At 38.9% G+C, this 20,010-nt stretch overlaps 1 protein-coding gene across 5 annotated transcripts in view; it reads left to right on the top strand.

Moving 5' to 3' along the window:
• The window catches only part of RABGEF1 (RAB guanine nucleotide exchange factor 1), a 36,732-nt gene that overhangs the window by 13,599 nt on the left and 3,123 nt on the right, over nt 1-20,010 (top strand). The window contains exons 2-9 of one of the 5 annotated variants that reach the window (XM_044993311.1): nt 2,330-2,514; nt 4,386-4,552; nt 9,572-9,691; nt 13,647-13,816; nt 15,515-15,596; nt 16,996-17,128; nt 17,853-17,944; nt 19,376-19,632. In XM_044993311.1, coding sequence (XP_044849246.1) covers nt 2,336-2,514; nt 4,386-4,552; nt 9,572-9,691; nt 13,647-13,816; nt 15,515-15,596; nt 16,996-17,128; nt 17,853-17,944; nt 19,376-19,632 — 1,200 coding nt within the window. In that variant the 5' untranslated portion in view covers nt 2,330-2,335. The remainder of the gene's footprint in view (nt 1-2,329; nt 2,515-4,385; nt 4,553-9,571; nt 9,692-13,646; nt 13,817-15,514; nt 15,597-16,995; nt 17,129-17,852; nt 17,945-19,375; nt 19,633-20,010) is intronic. The other 4 variants (XM_044993313.1, XM_044993312.1, XM_044993314.1 and 1 more) reach the window with 4 other exon arrangements.

The following is a 20,010-nucleotide window of genomic DNA, read 5'->3' on the forward strand; positions in this document are numbered from 1 at the left end:
AAAAAAAACGAGCGTTCCCCCCCATAAAAACTTGAGTAGAATCCTGAATTGGTTCCTCCTTGAAGTAGTTTGGTTTCTCTTCTGTATCAGTTCTCTTAAAATCTCTTTCCTAAGTCATTGGGAAATGTCGAACATTGTCGTAGTTTTAAAAAAAATAGTCTCTTTTATATGCAGTTTAACCTGGTACAAAATGTGTATGTCACTTTCCATACTAGAACACTAGGTTCATGGATGGCAATGTGAAGGAATAAACTGGCTTCTTCTTTCTTCTGAAGTGAAATAATACTGTGTCTCTCTAGATATTCTAATTGCTGAGCAAAATCAAACAAGCTTAATACATGTTATATTATTCACAACCCTTGTATGTGTGAACTTCAGCGGAATTGGAAAGACTTGGGTCATGTTCTTTTCCCCTGAAAAATCCTTTCCAATTAAGGGCTACTATTGGATTAAAAATCAATTCAAGAAAAAACATCTAACCTAACACCTAAAATTAAAACAATTTTTAAATAAAAATTATTTTTCACTATGCTAGTTTTCATTTTTGCATTTAACTCAGGCTAGTCCATATCAGCTGTGTGTGGTCCAGTTCCTTTCTCATGTTCCCTTGAGGTAGTCAAACATCATATTTTAGGGTGGGACTGCGTTTATGTAAGAAGTTGTTCAAATCCAAGCTCTAATGTTAATATATGCGTAGTGCTTTAATATTGAGTTGCGTATGTTTAGAGTCATACATGAATTTATGTTGGTTTTGTCATAAATGGAGCAAAGCAGTTGAAATTAGAATGAAGCTATCAAACCGTTAACTGCTTCATCACTGAAACTGTCCTTGGGACAAGCTGTCCTAACAGAGTAAAGAAATGTACACAATTTATTTTCAATCTGTGTGTTTGAGCCAAATTTAATTCTTTTCAAACAATTCAGAGGCTTGGGTCAGTAAATGTAGTTTCATTTGTCTTGTTCAGTATTTCATCAAATATTTTAAAATTCTGAAAGTTGAGACCTACTGCTAGATAATGAATACTTGACTCTTCAATACTATGAGACATTGGTGCAAATACTGATTCTGACTCATTTGTATAGTCTCACTGAAGACAAAAATGAGAAAAATGAGCAGGAAAGTAGGGATCTGGTTGCTTATTAAACTCTTGGATCAGTGTTAGGGGTTGTAAATTTCTTCAACAGAAATATTGCCTGCCTTACTCCATGCTAAAATGGCTGAGAATATTGGATCTGTGATATGTCTTATTAGTAGGGTCCATTTTGGTCAATTTCACAATCACAGGATGTTAAAAATAATAAATTTCATTATTTCAGGTATTTAAATCTGAAATTTCACAGTGTTGTAATTGTAGGGATCCTGACCCAAAACGGAGTTGTCAGGGGGGTGGTTTCCAGGTTATCGTAGGGGAGGTTGCATTACTGCTTCCCTTACTTCTGTGCTGCTGCTGGCAGTGGTGCTGCCTTCAGAGCTGGGAATCTGGAGAGCAGCGGCTGCTGGTCAGGGGCCCAGCTCTGAAGGCAGAGCCGCTGCCAGCAGCAGCACAGCAGTAAGGATGGCATAGTATGGGATTACCACCCTTGCTTCTGTGTTGCTGCCTGCAGAGCTGGGCCCTCAGTCAGCAGCCAGCCAGCTCTGAAATCTAGTAAATACAAATACATCTTGTATCTGTTCATTAAGGACTCATGTATTCTACTGTGTTTGACATTCTACTGCCTTGCACATTGTGTAATCCCTCATACTACCCTGGTGAGAGTGGACTGTTCTGCTTTGGTCGCCTTTTACATTTTGTTCAGAGTTGTATGACTACACAAGCTGCAAGTCAGTGAAGAATCAGAGCTCCTGTATTAATAGTTGACCTGTACGTAGCACTTTACATTGACAAAAGCTGTACACAGTTACATTCATCCTGTGACTGTTTTGGTACTGTATGATTGTGTAACCATCAGATGTGGAAGCAGCAAAGAATCCTGTGGCACCTTATAGACTAACAGACGTTTTGCAGCATGAGCAAACTAAACGTCTGTTAGTCTATAAGGTGCCGCAGGATTCTTTGCTGCTTCTACAGAACCAGACTAACACGGCTACCCCTCTGATACTTGACATCAGATGTGGGTGTTCTAACTAGTGAAAATCGCCCTGGCGTCTCTAGCCTTTGTGTTTTTACTACTTGAATTATTCAATAATTAGAGAGAGGGTAGCTTCTCTCTGTAAGGCAAATAGACTCTTCAAAATATATATACTTTATCAAAGTATTTTCACTAGATTTCTTTTAACATCTGTCAACAAGTTTCTCTTCTGTTCTTTAACCTTTTTCTCTTTAAACAGGAAGAAATGAACCTAAAGTCTGAACGCAGAGGAATTCACGTTGATCAGTCAGAGCTACTGTGCAAGAAAGGATGTGGTTACTATGGAAACCCTGGTTGGCAGGGCTTCTGCTCCAAGTGCTGGAGAGAAGAGTACCATAAGGCAAGGCAGAAGCAGATTCAGGATGACTGGGAGCTGGCAGAGCGGTAAAGATGCCTCTTTATTCCTTCATCCCTTGCAGTCAGATGGCTTTGCCGAACAGTATGGCTATCTTTTATTTATAGTCCTTTTTACCCTGGTTGCCTTCAGTTGCCAGCTATGGCCTTTGCAGGGGGAGACAGAATCAAATTTCTGATGCCAAGGAAGAAATTTGTAATTTGTGACATTTTTGCATAAAAAACACTTCAAAAGAGCATTGCTATGTGGTGACTAAGGACAGCAAAACAAAAACCCAATAAATATCCTGCATAATCTACATGATAAAATCTGGAATTCCATGACTAATACTTGGCAATGTGCAAACTCCTTTTAGGACCATTTTATTTCAGCCTTTTTTCTCAGATGCTGATTAAATACATTATAGCTGATTATACTTCTCAGCTAATATGTTTGTCCTGGCAGTAGCAAGAATTAAAAATGCCACCATTTTCAGCATTACCTGAAATTCATAGTTCCTCTGCTGTGAAACATGGTCATCAGCATCTTGGGGTTAGCCAATAATTAATACAAAGTTTCAGTTTTAAGTACTTTAGTTACTTTATAAGCAAAGTTGGCAAAAGTACGTTTTGTTTCTTTAATATAGGCTTGTCTACCCTGAGGAGCTATTCCTGATTAGCTATTTCTGTTTAACTCCATATTGGACACTTATTCTGGAATAAGAGTGTCCACACATGGAGATAAGCAGAAATAGTTAATCTGTTTTAAATGCACATCCTACCTTATTCCAGATCAAATTTCATATGTAGTCAAGCCTAGCAACAAAGATTTGTTTTTTACATTGTGGGTGAGAAGATGTTTTTGCATCATGCCCATTCAATAAATGGCATTTTAGTAACTTCTGCTATCTTCATCTGGCCTGAAAATGTCCAACTGTGATTTCCAATGCATGTTACACCACAATTATCCATGCCTCCGTTACTTTCAGGCTGCAGTACTATAATACTAAAGTTTACCCTTGAAGGTTGCATGCATGATTCAGCTAGTGGAGAATGTGGCCACATCTGTCATTAAGGGTTTGTCTACACTAAAGTTTTGGTTTTTTTTAACTTTAGTTGATTGCCAGTTAATTTGCATTTGCTACTCCACAAACATTGGTTCCAGCATATGAATGTTTATGACAGATCCTAGAACTCAATCATCTTTGGAATGTCCAAGCTAGTATATAGACACTGATTTGCTAACTCAAATTAACTGACAATCAATTAATTCAAGTTAAAAAAAAAAAAAACAACTCAGAAAACCTCATGTAGACATACCTTAACTCAGTGGTGTGCATCCTGTGGCCTGTCAGGGTAATCCAGTGGCGGGCCACGAGACAGTTTGTTTACATCGACCGTCCACAGGCACGGCTGCCCGCAGTTTCCAGTGGCTGCAATTCACTGTCTGTCACCAAGATTGGCATAGACCAAAACAAATTTATAACCTCTAGAGGGGGCAGGTAATAAGAGTGGTGGTATTTTTGTAATTGTCCAAGTACCATGGTTGGGCCTGTAAGAAATCCTTTTACAAAGTGATAACTTTTCACTGGGGATGTGGAAGCAGCAGGTAAGCTCTTTATGATTATGATTAAAATGTTTAGAATAGTAAATACAATATGCTTTAAGACACGGATAAAACACAATCCCTGCCTTGAAGAGCTACAAAGAAAGGTGAAAGGACAAAGGTTTTTACTGTGTTGACCGTGAGGAAAGGAGAGATTTATATAATGACAAGGAAGTGATGCTTGGAAGAAGAGTTGATATGGGGGTGAGGGAGGAGAACAGGCCTGGGGCGACAGAAAGGGTAATGGATTTATCAGTGCATGCTAATTTTTGTTGGTGCTAACTAACTAAACAGTCCCAAATTCTTTTAATTTTAGACTTCAGCGTGAGGAGGAAGAAGCCTATGCTAGTAGTCAGAGTACACAAGGGGCCCAGTCACTCACCTTTTCCAAGTTTGAGGAAAAGAAAACGAATGAAAAGACACGCAAGGTGACAACCGTGAAGAAATTCTTCAGTGCTTCTTCCAGGACAGGAGCTAAGAAGGGTAATTCTTATATTTCTTTAATCATTACTTTATAATATATCCCTTTATGGATTTTTAGAAGGCTGTGTATAATGGTTTACCAAATATAAGCCAATAACTACTTTGTATATGGACCTCCATCCTATACTTATATAGTTACAATACTGATCAAACTACTGTTTTGAATCTACTCCACTGTTTTCCAGAACTCCCATGCTCTTTTCTTTGAGGTGCTTTACAAACTGTATGCACAAATAAAGCCTCTAAAAACCTGAATTCCCACTGAGTTGTTAGTAGTTCCTCTGATCAGCATATAGGGGACATCATAATACCATCAGATGTGACGCTCACTATGTATTGATGGAACTCCTGGATCACTTTACACTTTTGACCAGAGTTATCTGTGTGAATAGTTTTCAGTCTTCCCAAACTATTTGCCACTAAAAAAAGGTGTGAAAGGGACTTGAAATTATAGGGTCTGTAGACAGTGCATATCTGTGATTAACTCAATTAAAACAAGTTTTGCTGGTCTTGGGTTAGTCTAAATTAGTGGTTTTCAACCTTTTTTCATTTGTGGACCACTAAAAATTTTTGAATGAAGGTATGGACCCCTTTGGAAATCGCAGGTTGAAAACCACTGATCTTAATGAGCAGTGGTTCTCTTTACAATATACTCCGTGTAATTTGGCCGTGTTGGGTGTCCCATGCCAAGAAGCTTAGACTAGTTAACAGAAAATGAGTTACCTGCCTTCCTAAAGGTGTTGGGTGAGGGTGCCACACACTTGCATCCGAGACACTCAAGTTTATTAATTCAACCCTTTATTTGAAGCTTTTCTTGCAATGATAATTACTAGTAAAGCAAGATACGACAGACATACAGAAAACGATAATGGCCAATTACCTTCTCCTGGGGTACAAGTCACTCATGATGGGTTTCCCCAGTGGAGCTCCAACTATCCCCTCATGTTTTAAGACACTTATACACATCCAAATTACATAGTTGTTAGTTCTTTTCCAGTCACCATTAAATATCATAATATTATGTATCTTATGCAACTCAGACAATATGCATGTGTGAGCTTCAATTTGTAGGACTTTTGCTGCCCATGCTATTTTCATGTTATTTCTCTTTTCTAATTGGGTTATTACCACTGACCATGCCTACTCTGACCAGCTCGCTTTACCTGATATTAGGGACTGTTTCTCTAATTGCCTCTTAGCAGCACTGTCAAGGTTCCTTCCTCACTCTGAACTCTAGGGTACAGATGTGGGGACCTGCATGAGAACCTCTAAGCTTAATTACCAGCTTAGATCTGGTTTTTCTGCCACCACCCAAATCATTTAAGAGTTATTTGGGAAACTCTGTCTACCTCCCCCCCTAGAATATCTCCCTCCCAAGTACTATAACCCTTCCCTGGGTAGCCTTAAGAGACTACTCCACCAATTTCCTGGTGAACACCGATCCAAAGACCCTTGGATCTTAAAACAAGGAAAAATTAACCATTCCCTGTCCTTTTCCTCCACCAATTCCTGGTGAGTGCAGATCCAACCCCCCTTGGATCTTAAAATAAGGAAAAATCAATCAGGTTCTTAAAAAGAAGGCTTTTAATTAAAGAAAGAAAGATAAAAATCATCTCTGTAAACTCAGGATGAAAAATAGCTTTACAGGATAATCAGATTCATAGAGCCCAGAGGAGAACCCCCTTTAGCCTTAGGTTCAAAGTTACAGCAAACAGAGGTAAATCCTCTTAGCAAAAAGGAACATTTACAAGTTGAGAAAACAAAGATAAAACTAACACGCGTTGCCTGGCTGTTACTTACAAGTTTGAAATATGAGACTGGTTCAGAAAGATTTGGAGAGCGAGCAACCCCCAAAACAAAGATCACACAAACAAAAGCCTCCCCTCCCCAGATTTGAAAGTATCTTGTCCCCTTATTGGTCCTTTGGGTCAGGTGTCAGCCAGGTTACATGAGCTTCTTAACCCTTTACAGGTAAAAGGATTTTGGTGTCTCTGGCCAGGAGGAATTTTATAGTATTGTACACAGGAGGGCTGTTCCCTTCCCTTTATAGTTATGACAAGCACATTTTGTGTATCTGTTGTCCTCCAATTTAAGCCCATCCTGTGCTCAAAACATTCCCTTTGTCCTGTAGAGCAGCAGCTGTAAGCAAGTTCACTTAATAACAAATTAGAGCAACACTACACTCATTCTGACAAAGCTGAGGCCAGCCAAGTCATCACAAGTATCAGCTTGATATGTAACCCATTCTTATGACAATTCCCAATAAAGGCCAGGGGGCTGACATTAGAAACTGTTCAGAAGACCTTTGTTCCCTTCACCGCTTCTTGTGTTAATATGTCCCTGAAACAAAGCAAATGGAATTTTCTCCTGGTATCACTGTTTGTAAAAGATCCTACGAATACAAAGCTGTGCTAAGGAAGTTTGCAGCTAAACCTCCTGTGGTTTTTATACTGAGTATGAGGAAACTTAGTATTCTTTCTGGGTTGCTTTGTCAGTTAAAATCACTATGAATAATCGTATAAAATGTTACTGAGGCTTCTTTACGTATGTTTTATGTAACAAACTATACTGAGGAGCATCTGAAGTCATATAAATATTAATTAGGGCTTCTGATTTTCAGTTGATAAATATGAATAAAGCACCCTTGATACCAAAAAAAAAAAAAGGGATACTTTTATCTAAGGGCTTATTTACACAGAGCAGTAATGCGGAAAACAAGGATGTGATTTCTAAAATGCACTAGCCATGTAGACGCTGCTGGTGTACAATAATGATTCCCTACTGCACCTTAAGGTAGCTCTTCTGGAAACAGAACTATGTTAAAACACATTAGGAAACATTACAAAGACTACAGTAGTATATACTGTAATGAGTAATGTCTGTGATTTACATTACTCATTACAGTGTGTGCAAGAGAGCTCTGAAAAACCCTGATTTTTGGATATGTACATAAAACTCAAAAATTGCTAAAAATAAATCCTAAAAAATGAAACAAACCTTAAAAAAACCCAGAAGCCCTAATGTTATAATGATGTAAATAAGGTTACTAGTTAACGTCCAGGAGTCATAAAAGGTAACCATAGATGGTACCATGGTACACTTCTAGCAAAGTGATTTACTTTATCAGAGCAAAAGCAAACAGTGACCAGCACTTGCAGGGAACAGCTCTGATAAACTTTTAATGCAAGCACCTTGACACATGTAGGCTCCAGGAGGGGTGTAACGAGCAAATGTACATATTGGTAAACCAGTGTAATAAATTCCTTCTCGCACAGGACAACCACCTCTTCACCCAAGCATTCAATTTAAGAATTAGCCTTATTAAAAGTGACTTTCAAATCATTTAACAAAACTACCTTTATGTTAGCAGTATGTGCTTAATGTTCACAGTATCCAGACTAATAGACGATTCAATTTAAAACTAAACTTTAAAAAATGGGCTAAATGCAGGGACTGAATGAAGCATATATTTGAAATGGCTGGAGTAACGATGGTTTCTGGCAAGCATTCACTCTCCTCAAAACCTTTTCAATAAAGATGCATATGGACATGGGTACCTTTTGACTACGTATAGGGTTGGGGGGTTTTCAGAAACATGATGAGTTTTTTAAATTAGTGGACAATTTACTGTTTAGAAGTAATGTTGGAAGTGGGATGACTCCAACTCATGTTAAGGGAGAAAGCTTACGGGAACCTTATTCTTCAAAAATACTTCCAGCTGGAAGTTCTATCACAACCTTATTGGAAATAGCTTTGTGGCAGGGGCCTGTGGCTCCTGTGACACATGTTTTTGTTGGAACCAAGGAGTCATCTACATTTTCAATGTGATGATGGTATGGTTTAGGAATTGTAGGGGAATACTCTATGAATAATAATAGATTATAAGATCCTGAGTTTTAGTAATATTCAATAAACAGATGTCTAAATGTTGTGGAAATGCACTTTTGAAGCAGTAAGCAACACCACACGTTCTGAAGACTTCAGATAATTTTGTAAGGAAAATTAAGATGGTGTAACCCATGTACCCTTCAAGAAAAATAACATGAATAAACATGCATCCGACGAAGTGGGTATTCACCCACGAAAGCTCATGTTGCAAAACGTCTGTTAGTCTATAAGGTGCCACAGGATTCTTTGCTGCTTTTACATGAATAAACATTGTTTTAAAAAAAAACAAAAAGGGAGTTTCTGGAGGAATACTAAGTTTGTTCTTCACTAAATATTTTTTATCCATTGTAGAGTCTATTGAAAGAGAAGAAGAAAAATTGCATCATTGTCTTTGCATAGTGATAACTTAGAAAAAGAAACTAACTAATTATGTGATTGTGTGCTTTGGCTTGGGCAGTAAATGGCTGATAGAGAACTTGACTCTCGAGGAGGAACTCCAAAAGGCATGGAGTGTATCAGGAATTGGCAACCTTTCAGAAGTGGTGTGCCAAGTCTTCATTTATTCACTCTAATTTAAGGTTTCACGTGCCTTTTTAATGTTTTTAGAAAGTCTTTCTATAAATCTATAATATATAACTAAACTATTGTTGTATGTAAAGTAAATGAGGTTTTTTAAATGTTTAAGAAGCTTCATTTAAAATTAAATTAAAATGTAGAGCCCCCCGGGCTGGTGGCCAGAACCCGGGCAGTGTGAGTGCCACTGAAAATCAGCTCGTGTGCCGCCTTCGGCACCTGTGCCATAGGTTGCCTACACCTGGAGTATATTTTCCTATAAAGGAAAGGTGACATTGCTGGGTTTCAGTTTTGTAGACACACTGCATATTTCCTTGGGATAAGAAAGGAAATATACTTTGCTTTCACTTTGGAGTGTTCGCCTCTCAGTGCATGAATGCCACCTGGTTAAACACACAAGCATTTCAAATCCCTGATGTCTTAACTCCTTGTCCATGATCCAGAATAGTACCATTCATTCTTCTCATTCCCATGTTTTTCCTTTTGTTTTGGTCCTGTTCTCCTTACCACTTGATACTCTTGCTCTTGGTGTCTTGCTTGCTTTTGCATTTATTCCAGCTGCTCAAGAGAGAAACCTTAAGCAAGGACAGCTTGGGAGGGAGCGAAATGCTGATAACATTCTCAGGGACTTGAAGGAGATTTTTACTCCCTCCTGGGAGCTGGCTTCCCCTACTGAAGGTAACACAGCACAGCTTGGAGAGCTGTCTGCTTGTTTTAGTAAGTTTATTTAGTTTGGCTTTGCAAAAGCCAAACTAGGGTTGTGCCAGCTATAACTTAGGCCATTGAATATGATGATGATAAGAAAGGCAATGCTTGAAATTTTTTACATTCTAAAGCTAGTTTATGATAAGTGAACTTTGAACCAACAAGTTAGTTGCCTTTAGGGGGAAAAAAATGAAACTCAAATTTCTTAGAAGAGATGTGTTTCCTTGCACAATATTTCTGGAATCAAACTATAAAAGAAAACAAATTTCCGCTTTTTAAAAATAGTGAATGAGTCTGTGTGCCTGTTCATCTTTATTTAAAAAAAAAAAGCCTCTAAAATCTGCACTAAAAATAACTATGCTAGAAATGGGACTTTAGTTTGTGTAAATTTGTTTGAATTATACCCAGTAAATTCTCAAAATGTGTCTTCAGGCCATAGTTACATACATCGGGGGAAAGCAATTTTATGTTATGAGAGAAGCCACTTTTTTATTGTCTGAGTTGAATAATAACAAAATTGATAAAGTAACTGCTCTAGGATCTTGTCCAAAATCTTAGCTATAGCATGTTGTTTGGCATTCTGATGTTCTGGTCTCTAAAGAAATTCTAAATTACAAAGTGTCTTTATTTTACAGAATATATCGGGTATATACACATGTTTGGGGGGTACCAAAAATACTTTTTTTCATATTCTTATTCATTGACTTTAGTCCAAGTAATGGCACAACCATAGTGTGAAGCAGCTGTAATGCTAATGTTCTGCTGTGGCGCACAATTGCCACATAGAAATGAAAGAAAAAGGAGATATTCATGTAAATGATGTTTATCCTCCTCGTAAAAATTATCCTTAAATCCCCACGCCTCTGTTTTTTGTTTTGTGTTGATATAGCTCCTCTTGCAGGCTCTTCCTAACCTGCTCAAATGGGCTTTATTCCTTTTCTGTGATTAAATTATCAGTAAATATGCACGCTTACTTACACTTTACTACACTTATTCTATAGTATCACTGAAATCACATATCTTACAGACTGTAATGAGCAATACACAGTATGCTGCTTCACATGTCTTAAGCCAAAATTTCTGTGTAGAGAGTAGTAGCAAATAAAATTGCAACTTCCCGGATTCATATTAAATTATTACAAATTTGGGTGCTGAGACTATTAAAGAGAAAAGTTATTTAAATTAGAGAGCAAATGAAAACAGCTCTCAAATTTTGTAGCCATGTCTGTAGTAACTGTATCGAGATGGAGGCTATTAATATTTTACCTTTACTACGCTAGAAGTGTCTCTCATGAAGCTTTCTAAACAGAGCTTTTGTAGTCCTTAAACAAAAACTAGAAACAGCAGAATGAGGCTGCCATTTTTATGGATATCTAATCAGCCAAATGTCATAGGAATAGGTAGATGATAAAACTTCATGCTGATAAATTTGAATACTGAAGGAAGCCAATTAGTTAATACTCCACATTGTTTAATGGTGAATTAAAATACATTATTATAAAATTATTTGATATTGAGTGAATACTCTTTCAAAATTAGAGCTTTTTTCTTTTTAATTGTATTTATAAAAGTGCATATTCTTAACCAACTTGTTATTTGATACTAAATTTAGTAAATTATTTACTGTCATGGTAATCTACTAGATTGCATTTAAGTAGTATTCAAATTACTATGTAGACTCCAGTCTTGCATACTGCACAAAATCTCTGCTTTGAATCTTCAGAATTTTTTTAAATTCCTCTTTATACTTAAAGACAAACCTTTGGGTATAAATAGAAATGAATGGATTTGCTTTAGCAATATTGATCTTAACTGATAGAATTCAAATACTTCTATTTATATGGCTTATAAAGAGTAAAATTTTAACACATACTGGTACAGTAACTCCTCGCTTAACGTTGAAGTTATGTTCCTGAAAAATGCTACTTGAAGCGAAACGATGTTAAGCGAATCCAGTTTCCCCATAAGAATTAATGTAAAGAGGGAGGGGATTAGGTTACAGGGAAATTTTCAATACACAGTATACGTTTTAAACAAACAATTTAATATTGTACACAGCAGTGATGATTGTGAAGCTTGGTTGAGGTGGTGAAGTCAGAGGGTGGAAGAGGGTGGGATATTTCCCAGAGAATGCCTTACTGCTAAATGATGAGCTAGCACTTGGCTGAGCCCTCAAGGGTTAACATGTTGTTAATGTAGCCTCACACTCTACAAGGCAGCATGAATGGAAGGAGAGGAGACAGCATGGCAGAGAGAGACTGTGTGTGTGTGTGCACGCGATGCGCATTCCCCATTAAGTATGCTGACTGCACTCTAAGTACACTGCCTTTTTAAGTAGATCAGCAAGTTGAGACAGCAGCTGCTGCCAGCAGGCTCCCTCCATCCTGAGCCCTGTGGTGTGTCTCCCCCCACCATCCCCCTGCTCTGTGGAGATGTGGTAAAGGAGCGGGGTGGGGGACATCCTGACATTAGCACCCCTCTTCCATCCTCTTCCGCTCGCACAGCAAGCAGGAGGCTCCCCAGAGCAGCTCCCAGGCAGAGGGCAGGAGCAGCACATGGCAGTGCGGGGGACGGACAGCTGAACTGCCTGGCAATTGATAGCCTGCTGGGTGGCTGCCACATAGGGAACTTAAGAAAACTGATGGGGGGCTGCTGGTCCACCCTGGGTTCCAAGCCCCCACCAGCTAGCTCTAACGGGCGGCTCTTTCTGCAAACAGTGGACAAAGCATGTGGCTGCCAAACAACGTTATAAGGGAATATTGCGGAACTTCAAACGAGCATGTTCTCGAATTGATCAGCAACATAACAACAAAACAGCATTAACCTGGATGACGTTAAGTGAGGAGTTACTGTAACTGCATTACTGCTAATAGTGTCTATTTTGATTTCTATCAAGAGAAGACTATATTGCTAAGTGAGAAGCCCTTGAAGAGTCTCTCTCTTAAACATTGCTGGTCAAATTCATCCCTGGCGTACAATTCCATTGAAATATGTGAAGTTAAACATGAGAGATGAATCTGACATAGTGTTGAGCCTATAAAAGTCTTATTCAATAAGAAACCAAATTAACTACATGAACTTAATGGACAAATTATTTTCTTACTGTTTAAAAGAAATTTTTGATTTTTTTGAAGTCCTGCATGTATGGCTGCTGACACAGTGCATTCTCTTGTTCTGCATGTTATAAATGGGCTTGTTTGCTTATTAAGAATATTTTCATGTTTTTTCTGTCTTTGCTTCTCGTTTTTCATCATGTTCATTTACATCGCCTTACATTCAATCATTCATTTTGACAGCGTTGGCTGGCAAACTGAGAGGTGGGTGTGCTAAACTTGGGTAGAGAAGATCCTATCACGTTTGTATGTCTGTCTTGTAAAGTGCAACCAATATTTTCTGAAGTACGTGTTTCCAGAAGAGAAATGTGTGGAAATCCCATGTTAATGTATACATTTCCAGCTTTATAAACTTGCATCCACTACTGAAACAAATCCCACTAAACAAAGGGTAGGGTTTTCCCCATCTGTTGAGCTCCATGTAGAAAACTGGAGCATATTTGGTGTTTCTGGTCTGATTCTAACATTAAAGCCAGATTCTCATTTACACTAACACTGCTCTGGCAATATAAAGGAGTTTTCAAGTGAGCATGTAACTGTAACTTTCACCCATGTTGTCTCCTTTATACAGTCAAAATGAATGTAAATGAGAATCTGGCTTTAAATATTTGTGACTGTTCGTTTAATAAGCAGTTTCTTATATTTGCATTTAGTGATGGTTCAGCATGTCACTATTTAGTCCTGCTTTCTTCAGAAAAGAAAAATTCATCTTTATGTATAAAAGTTTAAATGAGGTTTGTCTTGCTATAATTTTTTAAATCTGATACATTAACTGATTAGTACAATTAATCTCTAATTGTTTCTAATGTTCCCAGCAGAGATTCATGAAGCTAAGGCTCCTAGCCCTTCGATAAACAGGCAGGTCAGCATTGAGACAGATCGAGCGTCCAAGGAGTTCATAGAGTTTCTCAAGACCTGTCATAAATCTGGTCAAGAAATTTATAAGCAGTGCAAAATGTTTTTGGAAGCAATGCATCACAAAAGGGTAGGTATATCACATGCATTATGTAAGTAACACATTAAAAATGAGTGACTTAGGCAGAAACAAAAGATTTTAATCCTTAGTTTATACAAAAGCTGTAGCATCAGTTCTCCATTGAAGTATTCATGTGGCTATAGTGCCACCTAGGGTTGAAATGATACAGCATTCATAAGGCCCTTCAGTTTTGGTTTTTATTTTGTTTGAAATTTCTCAAGAATTTGTGTTTATTATAAAATTTGAAAGCTTAAAACAAGGTGCAAAAATAACTTCACAGTTTTCTGGATAAATATTGGGGGACAGGAGGACAGAAAAAGCATCAAATAGAGAAAAGTAAGAGTACTGAATGTAAACACAGTTTAATGTTGTGGTTTACTTCATGGACTATATATTAACAGTATATACACTTGCACAAGCATGTGTATGCATATATTCCACTACATTAGACTAATTTATTAACATAAATGTAGTATTGGATTTTCTCAAGATAATCAGTGTTTTTGTGTACTCCAAAATTTGGGGGAAATTGATAAGAACAACAATAGTTTTTATAAAACCTGGGAATTTATTTTTTTTTTAAATGAAGGGCATTAAACATTTTTCTACTGTTAATACTATTTTCTTCTGTTTCAACTATAGCAATACAAATGGCAACCTGAAAATTAACTGGAATTTCAGATTGTCACCATTTTCATTACAGTCCCCCTCTCTTTCTCTCATGTATAAGTTATAGAAAAATCAGAAGACTTGTGAACCTGTCTCTTACTTTAAATAGAAAATAAAGTTGAGTATAAAATGCTTTTAGGGTTCATGGAACTTTAAAATGTTAAAATGATTCATTTTGTCATTTCAAAATATAAGTCATTGCTTTTGATCCTTTGAAAACTGAGGCCACCCTCAGCTTTCTGTTGCCAGTTTGCTTGTGTGCTTGTATAAACACCACTGAAACTCTAGGAATTGGTCATAAACTGAGGAAGACTGCTTCTCTGTTACTACCTGTGCAAATGGTTCTGTCATGACGTTTTCCCTCCAAGTAATACTTATTACCTTCTTACAGCACTGGTTGGTCTTTCTGTGCGCACACAATGTGTGAGTGCATGCTTCAGTTCCATTGACTTTAATGTGACTTAAGGACATGCTTAAAGTTAAGCAAATATTTAAATGCTTTGCTGAATAGAAATAGCTTGTTGAATCATGGTCCAACACTAGGAATTAATCTTTCAGTGTTCCAAAGGTTACTGCCATTGTCAGTAATAACAGCACTTTGCACTTTTATAGTGCCTCCATTTCAAATTGCTTTAAAAATGGTAACAAATTAAGTGTCACAACTTCTGTCTTAGGTTGACAAACTCTGTTTCCATTTTACAAATGAGAAAATTGAAGCATGAAAAGATTAAGTGACTTTTTTCCGGGTCACACCGGAAGCCTGTTGCAGTGCCTAGCCCCATACTTTAAATACAGCTCCATCATTCCACCCATTCATGTTTGTGGCATTGAGCAGAACAAATAAACATTGTCTTCGAATCACAATACTGAGAAGATAATTTGTCCTGTTTCATGGTTCAAATAAATCTGTGTTCTGTAGAACTCTTGCTGCTGTTAGATATTTTCCATGAAAGCATAGGTACATGACTACTTCTATGCCATTTACCGTTTGTGTGGCACCATGCTTTTTTTTCACTTAATATCAGTGTTCTGTCCTAGGAATTAAGTATTGAGGAACAATCTGAATGTGCCCAGGACTTCTATCAAAACGTAGCAGAGAAATTACAGACCCGTTCGAAAGGTATCAGACTCTTCTTTCTCTCACACCTTATCATTGAAACAGTATAATATTTAGGCCACTTACATCTCCCGAATTTCTCATGTTCTCTCTGTCCCCACGTGACATTGTTACTTTTTAATAGTAAACACTCTAATTAGAGCTATTCCAAGTAACATCACTGTAATTAAGATTCTGTAACGTTCTGCCATCTAAATTAATTGCCAGAGGGTATTTAAATATTTTAAAGAAATTAAATTAATGGAGATATCCTATCTCCTAGAACTGGAAGGGACCTTGAAAGGTCATCAAGACCAGCCCCCTGCCTTCACTAGCAGGACCAAGTACTGATTTTGCCCCAGATCCCTAAGTGGTCCCCTCAAGGATTGAACTCACAACCCTGGGTTTAGCAGGCCAATGCTCAAACCACTGAGCTATCCCTCCCCAAATACGACCAAGTCACAGTTCAGTTAACAAAACATTTGTTGGTCCATAATTTTAAAAAAACCCACTAAATCATTGCTGTTTTTAAACTGATATATTCAGTCCTTTTTCATTTTCTATTTTTTCAGACCTGTGCTTTCATCTTTCTTAAACTGTTCTGCAATTTAACTTCTATTATTTGTATGTAATCTATCTATTTACCCAGTATTTGGTGTATTCCCTACACTTGGAATGGGAAGTATCACAGTGAGTGTATTTTGAGTGGCACGTACCTTACTGTAATTATTCTCAAAAACTTTAAGCCTTCTTGCCTCTAGTGGCACTTACGTGTGCATGGAAGTGCATAGTAAGTTCAAAAGGCCTCTAGCTCAGATATTTCATACTATAAAATGCATCGCAGCAGAACCAAAATTAAAATTCATAGCGCAGAGTAATATTTCTCAGTCCACTTCTGTGTCTCTGCCTTGTCCACAGCGAGTATAGATCTGACTGTACAGACATGACTATTCTGACCCTTGAAACAAGCCCACTTTCCCTTTGGTTCCTGAGAGGCAGAAACTCGAAAGTTGAAAGCAAAGTATATTAAATGTTTCCACATTGTAAACTGTGCCAAGGAGCATATCTGTTCAGGAGTTTAAGTGATTTTTTTTTAACCTAGATATTAAACCTCTTTGGAGCTAGGAACCTGTTTGATCTCCAGCTTCATGCCTTGCTGTGGCCCTAGACATATGGTTATCTCAGAGCATCTACACTCGCTCCTTACTGTTGTATTATTCTTTACTTCTGAAAAGCTCTAGATTCAGTACATTAGTACCTATTGTTTAACTCACATTTGACTTGAGCAGTAGACAGGAATAATTCGTATCTGTGCTGACTCAGTGGTTATTGTGGCCAACTGGCATTAAGTCTTCACAAACAAGCCTGTGGTTCCGTAGACACCCAATTTACAACATTTGGGGGATGGGTTTGTATCTTTCAGTTTCCCCAGAAAAAGTTGAGAAAGTAATGGACCAGATTGAAAAATATATCATGACCCGATTGTATAAATATGTGTTCTGCCCTGAAACAACTGATGATGAGAAGAAGGATCTGCTTGTCCAAAAGAGAATCAGGTAAGGATTTCTGAAGATAAATCATCTAGAAGTCCAAAATCGCATGAGTGGTGTCTATGCCACTCATGCTGAAACTAGCATGCCAAAATCTGTGCGCAAGAGTGGCACTAATCTATTAACTGAAGACAAGGTTTTGGATTAATTCTTCTATAGCTTTTTGTTAAGATAATGGAAATGACTATGCTGGGTTATTTCATTTAAAATAATCATGCGCTCACTTGTAGCACATTAATTAATTATAATATAATTGTTTTTCTGGGCAGTAATCTAGTTTCCTTAGCCCTGGTCTACACACAGCCCCTGGTTCGAACTAGGGTACGCGAATTCAGCTACGTGAATAACGTAGCTGAATTCGAAATACCCTAGTTCGAATGACTTACCGTCCAGACGCCGCGGAAGCGAACTCCGCGGCTCCAAGGTCGACTCCGGCAACTCCTCCTGCCGCGGTGGAGTACCGGAGTCGACCGCGGCGCTTCCGGAGTTTGAACTATCGCGTCTAGATCAGACGCGATAGTTCGAACTCCGAGAAGTCGAACTCGCCGCGTCGATCCGGCGGGTAAGTATAGACGTGGCCTTAGTGGGTTGAAATGTTTGCCTTGTCAAATGGAAGGCTCCTCATATGATCGCTTAATTAATCTGTTAGCATACTGTTAACCTTTGCAGCTGACCTCAGATAACTTCACCGCTATGGGTGGTGTGTGTTTTCATTTGTTTCTCTTGATAGGGCTTTACACTGGGTTACTCCACAAATGCTGTGTGTTCCTGTTAATGAAGAAATTCCAGAAGTCTCTGATATGGTTGTGAAAGCAATTACAGGTTTGTGAACTATAAACTAGCTTATCTTCTTTAAATTAACTATTTGAAGAAATAAAAAGTGCAAACACCCCTACTTTTTCATAGAGACTATATTTCCTGCTATAAACAAGTGTCTACAATTCTGAATATTATATACATAAATTCATTCCTCTGCAGAAACGCTTTGGAAAAATCTTGCTTCTGTAACTCACATTTGTTTCACTGGAATCTTTAGGGATAGATATGCCTCACTTAGGCCCCAGTTCAGCAAAGCACTTAAACCCATGCTTAACTTTAAGCATGAGAGTAGTCTCATTGATAAGGTTGTAATTGGTAAAATTGAGGTGCTTAGCTACCATGCTGAATCAGGGCCTCGGAGCATATCTGTCATCATTCTTATGTGAATCCTAATATTTGTACTGTTCACTTCATCAACTATTGAGATCAGACAAAACTCTTAGTTCTGCTTTTCCAGAAATGGGTTCAGTTTTTGGATCTGCCACAGAGTAATTGTGTGATGGTGGGCAGGTTTCCCACCTATAAAATGGGAATATTATTTCCTTAGCTCATGGAAGTGTTGAGAATAAATCCAACCATGTTTACTCAGGAACTAGGTTGAAGTGGGAGGCATATTAATACTTAGTTTTCATACAGCATCAAGTAGATCAGAGGTGGGCAAACTATGGCCGGTGGGCCGTATCTGGCCCCTGAGCTCCTGGACGGGGAGGCTAGCCCCCAGCCCCTCCCCTGCTGTTCTCTCTCCCCTGCAGGCAGCACTCTGGGTGGCAGGGCTGCGGGCTCCTGCTGAGCAGAGTGGCAGCATGTGTAGGTCCGGCCAGGCGGTGCAGCTGCCAGACATGCCACTCTGAGTGGCATTGGGAGGTTGGATAAGGGGCAGGAGGTCCCGGGAGGCAGTCAGGACAGGGAGCAGTTGGATGGGGCGGAGGTTCGGGAGGGGACGGTCAGGGGATGGGGAACGATGGGGTTTGGATAGGTGTGGGAGTCCCGGGGGGCCTGTCAGGGCGGGGTAGGGATAGGGGTCGGGGCAGTCAGGGAATAGGGAGCAGGAGGGTTGGATAGGCGGTGGGGTCCGGTGGGGTGGGGGGGAAGGTTAGGGTCAGGGGAGTCTCGGGAAGGGGATGTCAGGAGACAAGGAGCGGGGGGTGGGGTGTTGAATGGGTCAGAGGTTCTGAGGGGGGCAGTCGGGGCAGGAAGTGGGATGGGGGCGGATAGGGGGTGGGAGCCAGGCTGTTTGGGGAGGCACAGCCTCCGTACAGTGTTGCAACCCCTATGTGGCCCTCAGGCAAAAAGTTTTGCCCACCCCTGAAGTAGAGTAAATTACACACAAATAGTGCAATCTGGTAGCAATCCAGTGGGTCACCCTTTACATGTGGATTCACTATTGTGGGCTTCTGACTGGAGATCTAACTATATAGGGTTTTTATCTTACAGATATTATCGAAATGGATTCAAAACGTGTCCCTCGTGATAAGTTAGCATGCATCACCCAATGCAGCAAACATATCTTCAACGCTATAAAAATCACAAAAAACGAACCAGCTTCTGCTGATGACTTCTTACCGACACTCATATATATTGTTTTGAAGGGAAACCCACCCCGCCTGCAGTCCAACATCCAGTATATAACCCGCTTCTGTAATCCAAGCAGGTTAATGACTGGAGAGGATGGCTACTATTTTACCAATCTGGTAAGTTCAAGAACAGTGTTGATGCTCTATAGACAGTACAATCATCCGCTGTTTGATCAAGGCATTCCCAGCAAAGATGAATGTCTTAATACTGAAGGAAGCAGAAAATGTAATCACAAGATAATGTGAAAGTATTCTTATGAAACAGTGTATTGCTGTTCAAGCTGGAGTGCACTCCCTTTCACTTTTCATTTCTTCTCTCCCCCCTCCCTCTCCCCCCCCCGCTTCTAAGTTAGATGAACCAAACAATGCTCTGGTTTCATAGCCACTTCTTTAACCAGTTCAAGCCCTTGATTCTGACCAGTGTTCTGCCCGTTCAGACCTGGGCAAGCTTTTATTTTGTAAGAAAAGTGAAAGTTCAGCTACCACTTGATTTAC

This window comes from Mauremys mutica, chromosome 19 (genome assembly GCF_020497125.1).
Source record: "Mauremys mutica isolate MM-2020 ecotype Southern chromosome 19, ASM2049712v1, whole genome shotgun sequence".
Classification (NCBI taxonomy): Eukaryota; Metazoa; Chordata; order Testudines; family Geoemydidae; genus Mauremys; species Mauremys mutica.